This window comes from Podarcis melisellensis (genome assembly GCF_964234715.1).
Source record: "Podarcis melisellensis genome assembly, chromosome: 6".
Taxonomy (NCBI): domain Eukaryota; kingdom Metazoa; phylum Chordata; class Lepidosauria; order Squamata; family Lacertidae; genus Podarcis; species Podarcis melisellensis.
Genome location: NC_138538.1, coordinates 14327226 through 14346885, shown reverse-complemented (window position 1 = coordinate 14346885; position 19660 = coordinate 14327226). Strand labels below are relative to the sequence as shown.

At 45.7% G+C, this 19660-nt stretch overlaps 1 protein-coding gene and 1 long non-coding RNA gene across 7 annotated transcripts in view; one reads left to right on the top strand and one right to left on the bottom strand.

Annotated features, from left to right (window-relative positions):
• PMEPA1 (prostate transmembrane protein, androgen induced 1) overlaps positions 1–19660 on the bottom strand; it is a 78710-nt gene that overhangs the window by 3938 nt on the left and 55112 nt on the right. For 3 of the 6 annotated variants that reach the window (XM_081917224.1, XM_081917222.1, XM_081917221.1), the window contains exon 2: positions 4743–4897. In XM_081917224.1, the coding sequence (XP_081773350.1) occupies positions 4743–4856 (114 nt within the window). In that variant the 5' untranslated portion in view covers positions 4857–4897. The other 3 variants (XM_081917220.1, XM_081917223.1, XM_081917225.1) reach the window with 3 other exon arrangements.
• On the top strand, positions 11969–16718 carry LOC309373235. Its single transcript, XR_014169885.1, has 3 exons — positions 11969–12072; positions 14686–14745; positions 16521–16718. It is a non-coding gene; the product is annotated as an uncharacterized lncRNA (long non-coding RNA).

Genomic DNA, 19660 nt, shown 5'->3' with positions numbered 1-19660 from the left:
GCGTACAGCTTCCGGGTCATGTGGCCAGCATGACTAAGCTGCTTCTGGAGAACCAGAGCAGTGCACGGAAACGCCGTTTACCTTCCTGCCAGAGTGGTACCTATTTATCTACTAGCACTTTGACGTGCTTTCGGACTGCTAGGTTGGCAGGAGCAGGGACCGAGCAACGGGAGCTCACCCCGTCATGGGGATTAGAACCGCCGACCTTCTGATCAGCAAGCCCTAGGCTCTGTGGTTTAACCCACAGTGCCACCCACATCCCTAATTGCACCCTTACTTGAGAGCAAATTCTGCTGAAGCCAGTGGGGGCTTGTTTCTGAGTAATTAGCCACACTCCATGTAATTTGCATAGAATGGTTAGGTCGGAGATGGGGGACCTGTTGACTACAGTCCCTGGCTGGGGTGTTTGGGTTAGATGGGAGCTGAGGCTAGCAACATTTTGGAGGCCAGAGGTTCCCCACTCTTATATAGTAGTAGTAACTGCAGGACATCTTCGGGAGAAGAAAAGGTTAATGAGCAGACACTACACTAATCTGGAGTGCAGCCCCTAAGACGCTTGGATGGCGCCTTGTACGCCTTCTTCCAACAATTCCTGCAGCCAAGCTGGTGCCAGACGTCTTGCTCTGCTTTCCATTGGATCACATCAACGAGGGCAAGAGAGGAGTCTTGTCTGAGCAGCCCAGGACCTCCATACACACTGTCCAGGCTTGTGCCCCCAGAGAGGTCACTTTGGTGCTGCTAACACAGCAAAAGGAACGAGGGAGGAGCAAGTTACTGGTCTTTGCAACCACGGCAGGCGCATTTGACTTGTCCCCCGGGAGGTGCACTTTGTTGTCTCTCGAGATAAACCGATGCTAACAACTGTGGTTTTATGGTTGCATCTTTTAATGCTCAAGGATTAGCTTGCCCTAAGAAGTGGCCACAAGCCCTGGACTTTGGGCTTGCACCAGGGTTGGCAACTGATCCCGAATGGCAACACTTAATTTTCATACAAGATGGGAGGATGAGACCCGATGCTCAGAAGGGGGCAAGGAATCGCCGCAAACAACCGCTTGGAGCAGTCGTCCTTAATCTTTGCAAACAGATTTCATCCGCATATGCTGTTGCGGGAACCCACAAATTTATTTATTTACCCTATATTTGTATGGTGGTTGAGCTGCTGTGGTGACCCACCTTAGGTCAGGCTGTGTCCCAGCAGCAGATCCCAAACCACCAGTTGAGGACAAATGCGTTAGAGCAGCATCTGTGTGCTATGCGCAAGGGCAGCGCTGCACACATGGGATTCCACTTGGCTTGGAGGTCTGCTTGATAACAGTTTACAACACTGGGCAGAGGAGCGAATCACTCCGAGACATACAAATGCTTATTTTTTCATCATCCCATAGGGCATATTTACTAAGTGGTGAGTGTATCATCACCTTATGCTCACTGGTTTATATTTAATTTAGCAGTGGGCAATGTCATTGCATTATGCCATCTGCCGCTCCAAAGTCTTCAGGCTGATGTCTGAACACTACTGCGGGGAAAGGTGGATGGAGGCAAGCTGTCCTGCAGCCCCAAAGCCGATGCTTTGAAGCATCTACTCCCATCACTCTTAAGATAATTATATGCCTTCTACTGCATACAACAACCTTACATTGTTTTTATTCTGGACAAACGGATCCAGATTAAAATGTCCACAGCCAGCCTTAAACTCTTCACAGCTGAAAAGCAAAAGTTCAAGAGAATGCCTCTTCATTTATTAATGGATTTTTAGTCTCGTCTATCAAATAAAATTACGCCCAGAAATCAAGATTGGGGGCTGGGAAAAAAATTGGCCCTCCTAGGCCCATCGGTGCTCAAAGCTACTGGTTGCCTCGTTTTCTTTCTTTAGCCAACATGGTGCCCTGCAGACGATATTTGAAGGCTGCCTAAAATCATCCATCCAGGGCATTTGTGCCCCTGCTACTGGTTGCAGATCTCAGCTGCCATCGCCCCCAGGACCAGCCTAAGATACGCTGCTGCAATGCAAGGCGGTCTCCTCCACCTTCCATGTACAAAAGGCAAGCCAACTTTAAGGTGAAGATTTCTTCAGCAATGGCAACAAGGCAGCTGAGAATACCAGGATAAACTCAGTGGGTGCCACACACAGCCCTGTCCCTCAGCATCTACCTCTCTTGACTAATGGGAGGGCCGGCCCTGCTGCTCCACTTCCCAGTCAGCTATGGTGCTAGATTCCTAAGACCCTGGTAGTCCATCTGGATGCCATGCTCATTTTCATTGTTAAACACCCCACACTTGAGAAGAGATAAGGATGTGAGGCTCCTAAATGCAATACGGCAGCAGCAGCTAACCTTTGGACCTCTAGATGCTACTGGACTACAACTCCCATCATCGCAAACTTACTGGCCATGCCAACAGGAGCTGATAGGACTTGGAGTCCAATAACAGCTAGAGGGACACAGCTCCCTGCTGAAACATTTGTTCGGAGGGGCACATCACACATTACACAGAGGCAAACATATGCTCGGGAGGGAGTTGCAGCTGGTCATGTCTCCCTGACAAGCGTGTCTGAGTGGTGCATTCACACTTCACAGCTCCTTCACACTTTAGGTTTATATAAAGGTAAAGGGACCCCTGACCATTAGGTCCAGTTGTGACCGACTCTGGGGTTGCAGCGCTCATCTCGCTTTATTGGCCGAGGGAGCTGGCGTACAGCTTCCGGGTCATGTGGCCAGCATGACTAAGTCGCTTCTGGCAAACCAGAGCAGCACATGGAAACACCATTTACCTTCCTGCTGGAGCGGTACCTATTTATCTACTTGCACTCTGATGGGCTTTCGAACTGCTAGGTTGGCAGGAGCAGGGACCGAGTAACGGAAGCTCACTCCGTCATGGGGATTTGAACCGCCGACCTTCTGATCAGCAAGTCCTAGGCTCTGTGGTTTAACCCACAGCACCACCCGCGTCCCATTAGGTTTATATACTTCCACCTAAATAAAATAATGTGAGCTGCAAAGCCATATGTGCTCTTGGTTTTACCCACTAGGGGGAGCTTTGCTGCCCCTTATAGGACTGCACCCAACATAAGAAGGCACTGCCTTTATTTAACGGAGAGAGACTGAAACCAAGTCACAACTCCTTCATTACTTTCAGATTTTGCACTTTGGAGTGACACATGACAAATAAGCTCCTTCAGTTTCATATTCTGTGGCTAGATCTGCGTATGCTGAAAAACCATGTGTGTGTCAGGGGGAAGCTTTCCCACACAGCTGGGTGCGGAGTAGACTAGTATTTTTGTTCCCTGGTGTGCTTGGTTTGATCTTGCAGAGTAATTGTCGGTGAGCTTTCAAAAAATGGTAATCCCTGTTTGCTGTTTGGAATGCAGCAGGCCACAGTATCGCCCCAGTCTACAGCCTCCGTTTGCAGCAAGGTCAGGTAAAAGGTAAAGGACCCCTGGACGGTTAAGTCCTGTCAAAGGCGACTATGGGGTTGTGGCACTCATCTCACTTTCAGGCAGAGGGAGTCGGCGTTTGTCCAGAGACAGCTTTCTGGGACACCATGAGAGAAACCAGAGCACATGGAAACATCGTTTACCTTCCCGCCACAGTGGTACTTATTTATCTATTTGCACTGGTGTGCTTTGAAACTGCTAGGTTAGCAGAAGCTGGGACAGAGCAACGGGAGCTCAGCCCGTCACGGGGATTCAAACCAATGACCTTCCGATTGGCAAGCCCAAGAGGCTCAGTGGTTTAGACCACAGCACCACCTCCGACCCATTGCACAGGCTAGACTAGGTGGTTTCACCTAGTCTAGCCTGCTGTAAAGTAACAAAATATTGCCTTAGCCAGGAATGCACAGCTTTGCAGGCATATTTCAGCACCAGGTTTGCCCAGAGCAGGGGTGGGGAGCCTCTTGAGATGACACATCCATTGCTCTGAATATTCATATTGGTTTTTAATTGTATTTTTATGGCTTCTTTTGTTTCTTATGTCCGCCATATAGTCTCCTATTGCAGTTTGAATTCCGTAGACTTGCAATTGCTACCACAGGTCGAAAAATCATTAAGCAGACGGCCAAAACCCTCAGCAATGTTCAACCAGTCTGTGGCAGAAAACATTTGGGAACCGCTGACCTTATGTGCTGCTGCTATCTGTATATTTATCGTTTTAAAAAGAATTATACTGCGGAGTATGATTTTCAGCTGTTATCTTAATGCATTGTTGCTTTGGATTTTGTTACCTATCTAACTTGGGGGGCTTTCCTATAGAACAGTGGGATAAAATTATTATTATTATTATTATTATTATTATTATTATACAGGAGTGGGGTAGGGGGAAGTGCTGCAACTTCCCTAGTGTACAGTATAGTACAGTTTTGCCTCTACTCTACTAAGCTGGGGAACAGACAACAAAGCATCATGGGAGAACTGGGGAGGGCCACAGGCCTGATCTTAGGCCACAGACAAGCCCATGGGCCCTAAAAATTTCTAGGAGTATCACAGGTCCCTGCTGCACATGACACCATTGCCAGATAGACTGGCCACGCTGGTGGACATTAGAAAAGTTTGCAAGACTATCAGCCCACGTATATTTATATATGGACCGCTCCAAGTGAGATTGGGAGGGATATAAAAACCAGGTCGAAGTCCTCCCACCGTGGCTGTTCCGAAAGCACTCAGGGTCAGCTGGTGACACAGCAAGCAACATGAACCAGGCAGAGAAGGAGGAAAGAGTTCGGGGAGGCAGACACGGGCTACTTACTGATGATAGGTTCTCCTCTCTCCTCCGTCCTTGACTGTGCCGATTGATGAAGGACCGTGCAGAGAGTTTGTAGTGATTCAGCAGACACGTGATGACGACCACCATGACCATCATCACCACCACGATTATGATTATCTGTACAAACTCCAACTCCGCTACAGGAAAAAGGAGACAAGAAGGAGGAAAAAAAATGCTTATTTTGAGATCCTGGGAGGAAAAGTCACCAAATCAAGAAAAAGGTACTAAGTGATGCTGTGTCGCAAAGCAAGAAGAGAAGTGCAGGTGCCGCTAACATTTGCGGCAGGGCCATAGCTCCGTGGCAGAGCAAATGCTTTTGCACACACAAAGTCTCAGGTTCGATCTCTGCCTTCTCTAGGCACGGCTGGGGAACAACCCTGTGCAAAACTCCGATGAGCCACTGCCAGTTACTGCAAGATGGAAATGAGCTACGTGGATCAGTGTCTGGACTTGGCACAAGGAAGCAACCTATGGTTCTAATGGTGGATTTGGCATTTGTCAACGCCTAGGCAACTGCTTAAAGCAAAAGAGATACAAACACCAGCCAAGAAGTCCCATGAGTGAGCAGAACAGTCCAAAAGTAAGAGAGAGATGGAGCATCCATCTCTCTCAACCCAAAAACAGGTGTGCGAATCTTTGCCCATTTGCTCATTCATTTAAAACATGGACTAAAACTGAAATGGAGCTTAAAAATAAGAGCAGGTTGCAAATCAAGACTGGGGTGGGTGGTGGTGGTTCATACTAACCATGTTACAACCTGGCTCCAAGAAGACCCAGTCAGTTCAGTTTTGGTACAGTTATTCCGTAGCCAGGCAAAAGAAAACTGAACACTTAAAACTAGATATGCCACAAACAAAAATTGCCCAAAACACATCAGCTGCACACTCCATGCCATCTCAAAAGTCAGCAGACTTATAAGCCAGTTTCTCTACAACACACCATAACCACTGTGACTAAGCAATGGGCATCTAGTATGATGCACACTGTGTTCTATGGTACCCTAACTATTCTTCATAAGCTGCAACAATCTAGGCTGCCGAAAGCAGTGTCAGCATAGTACATGGCTTGTTAGAGCCCTACAGAGACTTGCCCTGGGCTCAATGGGGCAGTAGCAATCATTCAGCCAAACTGGTCTTGCATAGGCTCCTGCCTGCCAACATGTAATTAATTTCTGTCCAAGGAAATGCATGGATTCGCATCATAAGCGAGGACTCTAAAGAGCTCTGCTGGAGAGTGTTATTTGTATGGAAGGTATGTGGAGGTCTCACACCATCATGGGTACTTCAGTGCAAGAGAAAGCACCACTGAGCTGCTGCCTAGATTGCAATGACAGGCGGGTGTCACTCTGTCTTCTGCAACAACCAGGAAACAAGGCAGGTGAGGAAGCAGGTCAGGTGTCCTCTGAACCAGTTGAGAGCACTTACTAGTTCATTTCCAAGCACCGCCAAGACAATTTTTAAAATTAATTGGTCATCTGCAAGACTGTTGTCAAAAAACCTTGGGGTTTTTTGGAGACAACATTGAGGAGACAGACCTACTCAGGAAGGAGAGTCCACTGAGGACATCTAATATGAGAGCTCTCCAAAACCTGGGAGTTGGCAGTGATCATTGGCAAGTTAAAGGAAATTGCATATTGCCAGAAACTTGATTATAGGTGCTTTTGCAAGACAAGTTGGAATGCAATCAGCAAAGGGCGCCATATTTGCTGCCAGAAGGGAAAGCCCACCTTTAATCTTTGCTCTGCTATCCGCTATTACTGTAACACACCAGAACAAAAATAGTCCTTTAAAAAAGAAAAGGAAAACAGGTGTGCTTTGAAGTGCTTCAACCTTGTTGCCTTACCAAAAAGCCAGTCTGCAGAAAGGTTTCTAAAATACCTCTCAGGGAAACACTGGGCAACCGCAATAAAGTTTCGAGAAACATACCTTGCACCCCCTTCTGATCCCCCCCTCCAACTCCCCCCACCCTGCATGGCATTTCTCAGACACAAACTTCCCATTGACGCTGAGCAAACCCATTGACTGACGCACAGCTGATAGAAGCACACAAAGCGCGCAGGCTTTTCTTAACCTACGCCGATTCCAAACCATTCCCAGTGGCATCCGCATACCAGACTTCCAGACGTAATTTAATTCAGTTCAGCCAGCTGGCAGTGGCAGCTTGAATGGCTTGAGTTGGCACAAAAGTGTATTGCACACAAAAAGGGGGGTGGCGGCTGGGGGTTGAGAAGAGGAAGAAATGCAATCCAAGCCACCAAATAAACAAGAGCAAGCAACAACAGGCTACTAGTTAAAACTTCATTTGAGAAAGAGAGAGATAGGAGGCAGCTTTCGTCAGGAATAGCTCCACGAGCTTGAGGATACAGTTCCCCACACTTTGCTTGGAGGGTGGCGTGGTTTTGGAAGGGATAGAATTTGATCCCAGAGACACAACACAGTCATTTGATAGAGACTATTATTCCCAAACAGCTTAGCCCAGGGAGGGATGTACGGTCCCAGGCAGACAGCGCAGTGCCACTCCTGCATAGCTCGCTTTTCTGTCTGCCGGCCAAGAGATTAAGGTTGGGGGGCGGGGGTGCAAGAGAAAAATGCTCACCTGTGCTTTGGGCAGAAAGGAGGAGCCAGCCTTTCCCTCATGGGCTACATTTGCCAGACTTAGGAACTTTCTCAGGAAGAAACGGAGCCACAAATTCATCAGGGCCAGGGCTCAGAAAACAGATACTTAGGGAGACCCCCTTATTACATTAAACAGGTAAATTTCCCTTGCATGCCCACTGCAAATCACCCCTCCCACCCCAAACTTCTATTTGGACAGAAGTTGCAGGTGGGGGATGAATATTATTATTATTATTATTATTATTATTATTATTATTATTATTATTATTATTATTCCGTGAGTGAAATTCAGATCTCCCCGTCCGACTTGTCTCTCCCACCAACAAACAGAACGGACGGCTTCTCCTGTCCCTGGACTTTGGGTGAGCTTCCCCCCTCTGTTATAAAGGGCTACTGACTGATACTTCACCCCTCTGCCTTGGCCATCCCTGTGAACATCACAACTTATCCCAGAGACTCAGGGCAGCTTGAAGGTGATGGCCAGATGAGCCTAGGGCATGTAACAGAATGCATTCATCCATCCATCTATCTATCTATCTATCTATCTATCTATCTATCTATCTATCTATCTATCTATCATCTATCTTTCTATCTATCTATCTATCTATCTATCTATCTATCTATCTATCTATCTATCAATCTATCATCTATCTATCTATCATCTATCTATCTATCTATCTATCTATCTATCTATCTATCTATCTATCGTCCATCTACCTACCTACCTACCTACCTACTGATGTATAATAGCCCACCCTTCATCAAGTTCCAGGGTGGGTTAAAGCAATCCAAAAATCAGTATTAAAAACAGTTAAAACAAACTTGCAGTCACAGGAACAGAGTAATGGATAAATTTCGTCCCACTTGGTGTATTTTTATCCAGGGGAACATCAAGTGCCTTCTACCTACACTTATGCGAGCTCAGGTGTAAGAGAATAATAGCGCTGAACTTTACCATTTTCTTGCCTGGGAAACTAGGAGGGTGGGGTAGCTTGTGAGATGCAGTGCTTAAATCACAAGATGCTGGAGGAAGAAATGACCTGGTCCTTTTTTCTGGGATCTGGCTATAAAATGAAGAAAAGGGTTTGTGGAATGAATTCCTGGGCTCCCTGGGTGGCTTTTAAAAGAGGATCTGACAAATTTACTGGGCATAAGGCTATATCCATGGCTACTAAACTTGATGGCTATGCTCTATCTCCACTCCATCTCATTATTAGGTGAGATTGTGTCACGCATGTTCTGGCGCACATAAGCTAGGCTTGCCATACGTCAGGAATTTCCTGGGATTTCAATGGTGGAATTAGCTTCCGGGGGATTTTTTGGGAAATCGGCAAAATGTCCGGGGGGTTGGCCAACTGAACAAGGAAGTGTGTGTTAGAATATCACTCATTGCTCTCCTTTGGGGCGGGGGATAATTCCCCCCAAAAGCTCAAAACAATGATGCTGATTCCCCCCCCCCAAAAAAAGTAGAATAACTTTTGTTTCCGGACTTTTACTTCTTGAAATATGGCAACCCTACTTAAGCACGCCCAGAGAGCACACTTCCTCTTCAAGTCGCTGAGTTACTGCAGCCAGTTGCCATGCAGTGGGGATTTAGAGAGCCAGGTGTTTAGAAGATTTGAAACCTGGAGGCTGGGTGTGTCTTAAACAGGTAAGGAGAAATCAGCATCGGGTGGCGAGGAGCACTTTTCGAGAAGGCATCAAACACCACTGCAGACTGTTTTTATCCGAAACTATGTTCACAGACAAGCAGCCATGGAAACCATTTTTCAAAAAGAAGGGGGGAAAGATGGGGGGGGGGTTGGTTTATTCTCTCCAAAATCTGCTCTGAGTTCCAACAGTGTTTTTAGCCAAGAAAGGAGAAAGCCCTTGGATCGGGTAGTTGGGAGGGAGACTAGATGACTCTTAAGGGCCCCTTGCAACCCTAAAGTTCTATGATTCTATAATTTCTTTTATGCAATTGGTTGCTAAGTGCTGAATTTAGTGGGGTGGGTGGGAGGGAAGGGATAAGATGATTGGTGAGAGTTCCTTCTGGCTTCCACACGTGGTTCAGCGCCAGCGTAAGCAAACAAAATGTGAGGCAAACCACCCAGTCCTGCCAGTTACCTTGGAGCAGAGTCTGCTAAGTCGCAGCTGCTCTGCCAGCCACTAGATATTCCCTGAAGTATTACATTTCCTGCATTTCTTCCCAAGGGTGCCCCAAAGAACTTCTATAACCACGAACCAGACCCTTGTAAAAACTTTTATTTGCTTGCTTAACTTTGAATTAATTAGTTCGGGTTCAACAATATTCCCTGATCTGGCCTTGTCAGCTGAATGCGGTGTGTGTGTGCGTGTGTGTGGAGAGAGAGAGAGAGAGAAGTGGAGGGGCAGGAAATGATATTATTTTATGATATGAAATTATTTATTTACAACCTGCTTTCCGTATCATAGCATACACCTCAAATCAGCTTACAAATTAGAACAATAAAACAGCAACTGTATAAAAACCATGATCTCCCATAACCAGTTTCAGCAATAAAACAACTTTTTTAAAAAATACACAACGCGATTGGCCAAATAAAAAGAAATGAAAGAATAATGCCTCGAGCTGCAGCGATGTGCTCAGTTTGTGGGGTTTAGGCCACCCAGCTGTGTGGTGTAGTGGTAAGAGCACTGGTGGGCAACCTGCACCCCTCAACCTAATTTCTTGAACCTCCAGAAGCCTCTGGGGACTGGTGGACAAATCTACCACTGGCTTTGGCCTTACAATTGTCAACATATAGCCCTCCACAGAGGAATGTGGTCCTTGGTTAAAGTGTCAAGCTAAGTAGGACTGTGGAGACCCAGTTTCAAACCAGCCTTAAAGCCCATTGGGTGATCTGGGGCCAGTTACTGTCTTAGTAATAATAATAATAATAATAATAATAATAATAATTAATAATAGTAGTAGTAGCCCGCCCATCTGTCTGGGGTGCCCCAGCCACTCTGGGCAACTTTCAGCATATAGAAAAACATAATAAAACATTAAAACATTGTAAACTTCTCTCTACAGGTGTCTTCTAAGTGTTTCCCAACCTTGGGTCTCCAGCTGCTTTTGGACTACAACTCCCATCATCCCTAGCTAGCAGTACCAGTGGTCAGGGGTGGTGGGAAATGTAGTCCGAAAACAGCTAGAGACCAAAGGTTGGGAAACACTGTAAAGGCTATATAGTTCTTTATCTCCTTGACATCTGCTGGGAAGGCGTTCCACAGGGCAGGCGCCACTACCGAGAAGGCCCTCTGCCTGGCTCCCTGTAACTTTGCTTCTCGCAGTGAGGGGAACCTCTGGAAGGCGCTTGGAGCTAGATTCCTACCTCTCAGGGTTGTTGTGAGGATAAAACCATGTTTGGCGGGGGAATCATGCACACTGCCTTAAGTTCATAGGAGGAAAAGCAGGATATAGATGTGATAAACAAGCAAGCCTGGCTACCAGAAACAAGGAACGGGGTGTGGGGGTGTGGCTTATATGAGACTTACAAAAAAGGGGGCAGATTTGAGCAAAATGTGCATTTGCCAATTTGTATGTATATGCAGCACAATCTATCTCGCCACAGTGAGGAAAGACTGTGAGCATTTCAGGTAGCTCCATCTGTTGCCCAGGTACCACCAGGTGATCTGTGGCAAGTTCAAGGGCTCTGCTCCCCCTTCCCAAGTCTAAAGTAAACTAGTTGCACTATTTTTACGGACCTCTGATGTGTTCCCACTGTGAAAGGAAGCCGATGGAGGTGGTGGTGCAGAATTCCCACCCATCTCATTGTGGTTCGTTCACTGTGGTTGGTAGTGATACCTTCCTACTTGCCCAGTGGTTGGGCCACAACAAGTATTGAATGGGGCTGGGCATCCTCAGGTTTTGGCCTGGCTATGGGGGCCTGAGCAGGTCTCAGACACACCTTGAACTGCATTTGGGAATCATTAGGAGGCTAGCACAGCCACTGAATTAAAAAAAAAAGGTGTGTGTGTGTGTGTGTGTGTGTGCTACTTCTGCCACCTTCTGCCAACCCACTTCTGCCAGCAGCCAGCCCCCTAAATTTGACGCCAGTCTTCAAGGGCAGCCCCACGTAGAAACCACTGCAGCTATCAACCCTGGGGATTACTCAACCAAGGTTCTTGATGACAGTGTCCTTGTTCTCTGCAAGGGAAGGTTGCTAGTCAATATGTCAAACGCAACCGACAAAACTCGTCCTTCGCCAAAACCCTTGAACTCAGAAAACCCGACAACAAACCCGAGAGGCACTTTACTTAAAGAAGAAAAAAGAGTAAGAACAATGGCCAGCAACTGCGTACCGTGCCATGTTCCCCGTCGTTCCTCTGCATCCATCCTTTCCAAATTTTGCGGGGTGGCTTGCCCTTTCCCGCATACCCCACCCCCACTAAAAAAAAAAAGATATATAAGCACAACCTTAACGCACCACACACATCAACTCAGCCTTATTTACCGTTTTCCACAATGCCTTCAACATCTTATGAGAGCAATCGCTGTCAGCGAGAGTTTCATTGGAACCAAAATTTTTTAGTGGGGGCTGGAGGATAGAATTTTACCCAGCAACAGTATCCAAACTCTCCTCTCTGGCTCCCTGCTGCTTCCCACTCTTGCTGCCTTTTGGTGCTTGAAGCAGAAAGGGAGAGAAAAAAGCGGCAATCTCCATTCAGCAAGCGCAGAGCGTGCATATATATATGTATGTATATATAAATATACACACACACATATATATGGCGTGCCTATTGTCCCAACCATCTCAATCCTCACCACAGGGAATTGTCTAGAGAGCCTGTAAATAAACAGAGGCCTTTAAATCCCCCCCCCAAAAAAGAGGGGTTGAGGAGAGGAGCAGGGGGGCTTTTCTTTGTATTGTAATGAGATACATGTCCAGAAAAAATGTGGCTCTGAGGAGGCCCTCCACCTCATTTGAATGTTGGGGGGGGGCGAGAATGGGGGCATTCAAGGGCTCCCTTTGTAAAGAAAGCCTTCCCCACACAACCAGGAGGTGGGGGGTGGGGAAGCAGAAGGCGCTGGGCCCTTTTTGTTTGGCTGCAGCCATAAGGGGTTAAAGGTAAGAGCAGCCCGGCTTGGGGGGGGGCGCAATCCTCTTGTCCTTGTGTTAACTGCTTTCACCCTGGGTACGGTTGGCTGAATCCTAGACAGCTTTAAGCACTCTGGCAGACAGACAAGGGAGCCTCAAGGGTGGAGTTCAAGCAGGCAGCTTTTGACAGTCACATCACGAGCCCCAGAAGAGGCCGCTCTGCGGTGGGAGAGTCGCAGGGGGCCCGGGAGAAGTTCACAGAGGAGCCCGTGGAATTGCTCGCCTCCCCCCCGCACCCACCCCAAACCCCGTCCTGCACAACCCTTGCCCTGAAATCTCCCTCCCTGCACCAGCCCTGTTTTAGGAGCGCTCATCTTCCAGAGCAGAAAAGGGTTCCCACCCATGCAATTTTGCGCAGCGCATGTGTGAACGTGGGGCTGGAGGCAGCCAGTGTGTGTGAGAGAGAGAGAGAGTGAGGGGGGAGTTTGTGTTTTAAGATTTACCGCAGGGCAGAAAATGCCCCTCCAAAAGCAGGGCCAGGCATTCTTTCTGCCCCGCTCCCACAAAAGCGCCTGTTTTCTTAATTCGTTTGATGACATTTGCAACGCCGTAGATGTGATTTGTACATTACCTTGAGTCTCTCTCTCTCTCTCTTTAATGTCAAAAAGAAAGTCAAGGGAAACAAAAGAGGGGAGAGGATGCATATTCCCAGGTATTCCCCCCACAAAACATTTGTCAGCGTTAGTAACAGTAAGAGCAATATGTGCCTTATGGAAGAGAATAAACAACGTCAATATAAGTTGATTATGGGGACCCAGCAGCTGGCCAAGTCCTACAGCTTGAATGTACATTTCCCTAGAATCTGGAAATGAGGTGGGAATACATAAATATTGGTTTGTTTCTCTCTCTCTCTATTTTTTTCTGCCAGGACCCCTAAAAAGTCTTCTGAATCCCTTCTTAAGGTCCCATTTCTATCCGATTCCCAGACAGGGACTTTTCAGTGATGGTGCCCCACCCTCAGAAAGGTTCACCTGGCACCAACTTATTGTTTGGGCACTAGGTGAAGATGGTTTGGGGGTTTTGTTTTGTTTTTTGGACAAGAAAATTTAGGTATTTTGATATTGTCCAATCTGACTGGTATGTTGGGTGTGTGTGGGTATGTTTGAAAGAGTGTTTTTAACATTGTTAAAATGCCCTGCTGTTCTTTTGTTTTACCGAGGTGGTTATTGTTTTGGAATTGTTGGTTTTAATATTTAGCTGCCCTAGAAACTCCTTTAGAGTTAAAAGATCAGAGTAGAAATGTTGGCAAATGAATTAATAAATAGTCAGATAATTGCTGTGATTTTATACAGGAGCACGTAATGCAAAAGCCATTAAATCAGACGGCAAAACAAACATACCACCAGCTAATCAATCAGTTTATTAAAAGGTCATTAAATCATCTTAACGGTACAGAAAGATGTCGCTCGCCCAGCCCTATCATACAAGGAGGCACTTTGAAGATCCAGGTAGTTTGGGAGCACTGATAAGCATCATACCCATAACCTTGGGTGATCAAGTTTCTATCCCTGAGTTATCACTGGGTATCTGTCCCCTTCACTTCTTCTTCCTTCCATTTAACTGGGGTTATGCAATTATCATGCAACCAGGAAGAAGGGCTTCATTTTCTATAACCAATCAACATCTTATGCATCAATAGCTTTTAACTCACACGCACAGGTGAGCTTCATCAGAAGCTGAGAACTCGCAGGAGGCCAGGCACCTTACCGCCCCCCAAAGTGATCCTCTGGCTCCACCTCTATAATTTAGAATCAGTGCAAATACAGAGCAGGCATACTGATGCCTTTGCTATACAAGAGGCCCTTCTCACTCGGATAGAGTGGTACATGAAAGCTTAAGGAGCTTATGGATATATTTTCTTGCATTTCATGTTCACAAAGTATTGTTTTTGAGAAGGTGTAAAGAGGAGTGGAATTCACTGGGTCAATTCAGTCCGCTAGTCAGACTGTTTGGGGAGAGGAACCCCTCAAAAATCTAATCTCTGATCAATATATTACTACTATAGTAGTGCTAGTAACCCAATAACAGTGCCTCCCCCCCAAAAAATCATTTGAGGAACAGAAACAAACTACACAGATTTATCATTCTGCTCATGCCTATTTATGTATTTTTCGTATATATGCATTTTGTATTTGGCTTCCTAATCATTGTCACTTTTCAATTAGAGGAGACCTCATTCCATTTTTCCCCCTTTGTAATTCTCCCCAGGGAAGAGTGATGGATGCACCAAGCTTTACGCGACGGACAAATGTGGCTTCGAAATGCAAAGTAAGGTCACACTAATTTAATTTAGCATAATTTTTTTTTACTCCTGAATACATTTCAGAGGCAGGTTCAGACACTGTGTTGGAGTGACACAACCTGCTTCTTTGTATTTTCTGTCTAGACAAACACAGACGCTTTGGGAATCCGGGCAGCGTGAATAGGGAGCAATGCATAGATTGCTTTTACAGATAAATATCCCCACTAAACACACACACACACACACACACATTCCCATAAGCGCTATCAGTTTCAAGGACTGAGTGAAAACTTAGTGAAAGGTCACTAAGTTGCATCCCTACAAATTGTCTCAGGAGTTGGCTTTGTTTTTTTTTGTTTTGTTTGTTTTTTGCAATAGCCAGTTTTCTCAATTATGGCTCCAAACCTTATTCTAGTGGGACTTGATGTGGCCTTTTGCAGAAAATGTGGTTCTTACCTAGCAGCAGAGCATACCAATCACAACTCCAGTGGTGTGTTGGGTAGAATGATGAAACAGCCAATGCACAAACGAAACACCGCAGGTGTGCATGACCCAAGTTTACAAAAAATATTAATGGAAAAAATAATAACAACTAGCATTAGCCCTATTCAGTTATTCTGCACTCTCAAACCCATGCAATGATGGTTGAACGAGGGGGAGAATGGAGACAAACTCATTGGACCCTCTCCATCCCAGGAGCCTCTTCTGCAGTCCCACAGCCCTCCATTTACTGGTGGCTGTGGAAGGAAGCCTGCTGAACCCGAGTAGGATCTCTGCATGATTAAAGAACCTCCAGGTTTTAAAATCATGCAGGGAGTCTTCTCAAGTAGAAAAGAGCTTGGAAAGTCACTTGCAATGGCGATGGGGATATATGGAAGAGGGCAGGGCCTAACAGCTCTGTCTCTCTGTGTGTCTCTGCGTTTGTGTGTAGGGGATGCAGTGCAAACTGAATGGGCCTGAAATGGATTTGCTCTCCAAAAATCCCCTTTGTGGATTCTGGCAGCAAATGTTACCTGGATATACTCTTAGTTTCATAGCAGGGATGGGAAACCTCAGGCCCTGCCAACGTCTCTGTCTGATCCTTAAGACTCTTCCCAGGCTGCACCCTTTGCTTGGCACCTTCCTTGAGCGCCTGTCCTTGAACTCCAGAGATACTTCTTTGCTTGCCTGGATAGACATGTGCAAAGGGGACTAGCTCACCCTATAAAGGTTAAAACATTCCCTTTTGTTGCTCTGCTCGTTGTTGCCTCTGGCCTGCCCACTATGTGGCCCCCTGAAAGGCAGCCCATAAGGGAATGTGGCCCTTGGTTTATGGGTACCAGTTAGGTACTGCCACTTAACATTAGCACTTGGCACACAAAATATCCCAGAATTGAAACAAACTTTTGTTTTGATAAGATTCTGAGAGCCGACATGCAGAAGGAGCCAACATTTGACGGTATTTAACATCTCAACAGTATTGACAGTATCGAACAGTGGATATGCTGCAGAAGACAGAATTTTTCATCGTGTATTTGTAACGTCACAACCACTGTTTAATTGTACAGTATCTCATAAAAGGACTTGCAAAAAGCACATAGTTACTCTAACTCAGTTTGACAAACCAGGGAACGTTCACTGAATCGGCACAATAGCACGGAAAATGCCCCCCCCCCCCATATGTTATCAAGTTCTAATTTTGGTGAATTTTGGCAAAGATTAGGAAACGAAACCTATATTTCACATTTTGAGAATTTGATTTTTATTATTTAAAAAAATGTCTTAGAATATAATCTCAGGTTTTTGGTTTTTTTTATTCTAGAATCTTTGGAAACTTTGGTATTCTTGAACATAAGAAGTTTTGTGGACCATTTCATGGTCCTTTGGAAGAGAAGCAAGAGTAGGTACATTTCAAATTCTGGAGATCATTACCATGTTTCAATATTCGAGCTACATAGTGGAAGGGAATGGTCTGTTTCAATGCTAGCTCCCTTAATTACTTCGAAAATAAATAAATAACCAGGGGATCTCTGGAAACCAAAAGAAACCCAAACTTCCTAGAAGCCTGTGCACTCTTCCATGAACCATCTTTTTTTAAAAAAAGAAAATAAAAAAAGAAGCAAGCAAAAAAAAAAAAAGCTCTGCCCTACTAAATCTCTCTCCTCCCTCTTCTCTCAGACACACACCCTTACTGGCTAACAACCAAATATGTGCAAGACACATCCATGTCTGGACTCCTGGCTGCCCACAAAGATATGAGGGAGGGGGGAGTGTCTCAAATTTATGAAAATCTAATCTTGTTAGTCAATGCAATCTGTGTGACAAGGCAGAGCGAAACTCATTGTCATTCTCACCAGCAACCCCCATGCGGCTGACTTGCACCGGGCATGCAATTTCATTTATCTCTGCTCCAAGCGCAAGCCTAGCCAAGGTTTCCTCCTGATTTGAATGAAGACCTGCTTCTTTAGAATCGCAAGCCAAATTGAAGCAGACATTTAAAGGAATAACTTTGCAAGGGGGAGCCAGGCGCTTTCAAATGCTGTAGCCATCCAGCGTTCGTAGACATAAAGAAGGGACAAAATATGTTCCTCTCTCCCTCAAACATTACTTCTCGCCCTTCGTCTAAGGAACTTGGGAAGGGGAGTTCCGCAGCCCTACTCAAGAGATGCCAGGAATTGAATCTGGGACCGTCTACAGCAGCTGCTTTAAGTCTGAGCTATAGTTCTTTCCACAGCACCATAGGAATATGGATCAGAACCCAGCCCAGGTCTCCCTGATCCAAGAACTTCAGCCATTTTCAGGCTGTTCAGGAAGAATTAGTACTATGTGTGTCTGTAGTTAGGGGAGGATTTCAGCAGCAGTCTCACCACCAACTTATATACATCCATTATAATATTTCAGATATACAGGTCACCCTACAGCCACTGTCACTCCTTTCATTCCCTGCAAATGAACAAACTGAACAAGCCTCCACACCACACAGGCTCTCGGTCATAGCACATCAACTGAGAAGGGAGCATGCACATATAAGTTTTTTGCTATTTTATCACACCTGAAAGAGTACACAATAATGGGATCGGGCTTGCATGTCCAGTGGTACCTCGGGTTACAGATGCTTCAGGTTACAGGTTACAGACTCCGCTAACCCAGAAATAGTACCTCGGGTTAAGAACTTTGCTTCAGGATGAGAACAGAAATCGCGCGGCAGCAGCGGGAGGCCCCATTAGCTAAAGTGGTACCTCAGGATAAGAACAGTTTCAGGTTAAGAACGGACCTCCGGAACGAATTAAGTTCTTAACCAGAGTTACCACTGTACTGTTTTACCTCCCAGTCCTTGTGGTAAAGTCAGTGACAAGCTGCGTTTCTGAAGAAACAAGCAAACAAATTGATAATCTCATGTTGGCGTTCTTTTGAGAACTCTTGAGTATGTGTTACCCATATCAGAAACATGTGAATTAGTTTGTCAGTCCTAATACTTCACTCCATGTGACTGCAATTGGACTTAGTTCTTCAGATGCCTTCTCCAAAATAAGTTGTTCAGGAGTGAGCATCTGTTCAACATCTCCCACAGCGAAAAGTGATGCAACCAATTCATTAGGCTTCTTCACTTCCACCCTCTATTCCTTCAAACATCTTTCTTGTCTCATGGCCCAATGGCCTCTGTCCTCAGTTTGACATACATAAAGGCATTTTAATTGATTGCTTTTATTGATTGATTAAATCCTCTTCCAAAAATTGCTTGCCTTATTGTCAATTCACAGTTGTTTTGCCAGTTTCTTTCTGTTCTCATTTATGCAAGATGCCCACCTTTTAAAGCAAGGCTTCTTGCCCTCTGTAGCTTCACTGACTCTGCCCATTAACCATGCTGGCATCCTCTGAAGACATGTCTGCACCTTCCTTATATTTTCAGTGGGTTTTTGCAGCCAACCGCACAGGCCCCTGAAGCAAACTGTTTGCACCGTGTGGCTCATTGCTCCGCTCTCTCCAGGAGTCTTCCTGCCTAACACAAACCGAGCAAGGCCTATTTTCATCTGGGGAAAGGGTTTGAAAAACCAGGAAACGAGTCGCTTTTTACAAGGAACGAGGTTTGCCTTATAAATATGGAAATTTGTAGCAACTTCCCAGTGTTCCCAAGGCCAAATTTTAGCAAGGCGGGGGCAAAACTGGGCATAGGAAATGGAAACTGGGTAGCGGTGTTATGGAACTGCAACTATTTCTCCAATTATTATATCATCAGCAGACCAGATCTAACTGGCTTGGGAAAGAGCAGGGAGAAAAAGCAATCAGGATCCAGGACGCCAATGAAGTTAGTAGGAAGGAGCAGCAAAAACAGAGGATCAGGCCATATAGAGATGATAAGGACAGAGTTGGGTTTTCAGGGCTTGGCACAGGAGCTTCCAACATTTTTAGGCCTGTAGGCACATTTGGATTTTTGAGTGAGTGGCATGAGCTCCAACCCTGTGGTTTTCTTTTCTCCCTTGTGTGAATAAGCCCTCTCCCCTGCAGAGACAGGGAAAGAGAAATTGCATGCAAAGTTCGTTCTTCACACCTTTCCAAGGGGTGTGGACATAATAATTAATATGAGCCTTGAAAAACACAACAGAGGTGAAAGAGGAAGTGGGAAGTATATCACTCTTCCAACTTCCTCCTTCAGGTCTATGTACTTTTCACAGGGCTCTAAATATTATTTAGCATAACTCCAGACCACTGAGATATGTTTTCAACTGGGCTTTTGGCTTTCACACACTGCCAGGCATTTCCACACAACCATTCAAAAGGCATTTCACCATTTAACAATGCCATGATACTGTTCTGCATGAGGTATGCAGTTTCCCTAACTGGCAACACTGGCTGAGATCCATGCATACATGTGTGTGTTTGTGAAGAACAGGGGAAAAAACCCCTGGTCTCTCTGGGAACACAGATGCAAACGGCACTTTGCACAGACTTGTAAGAGCATCC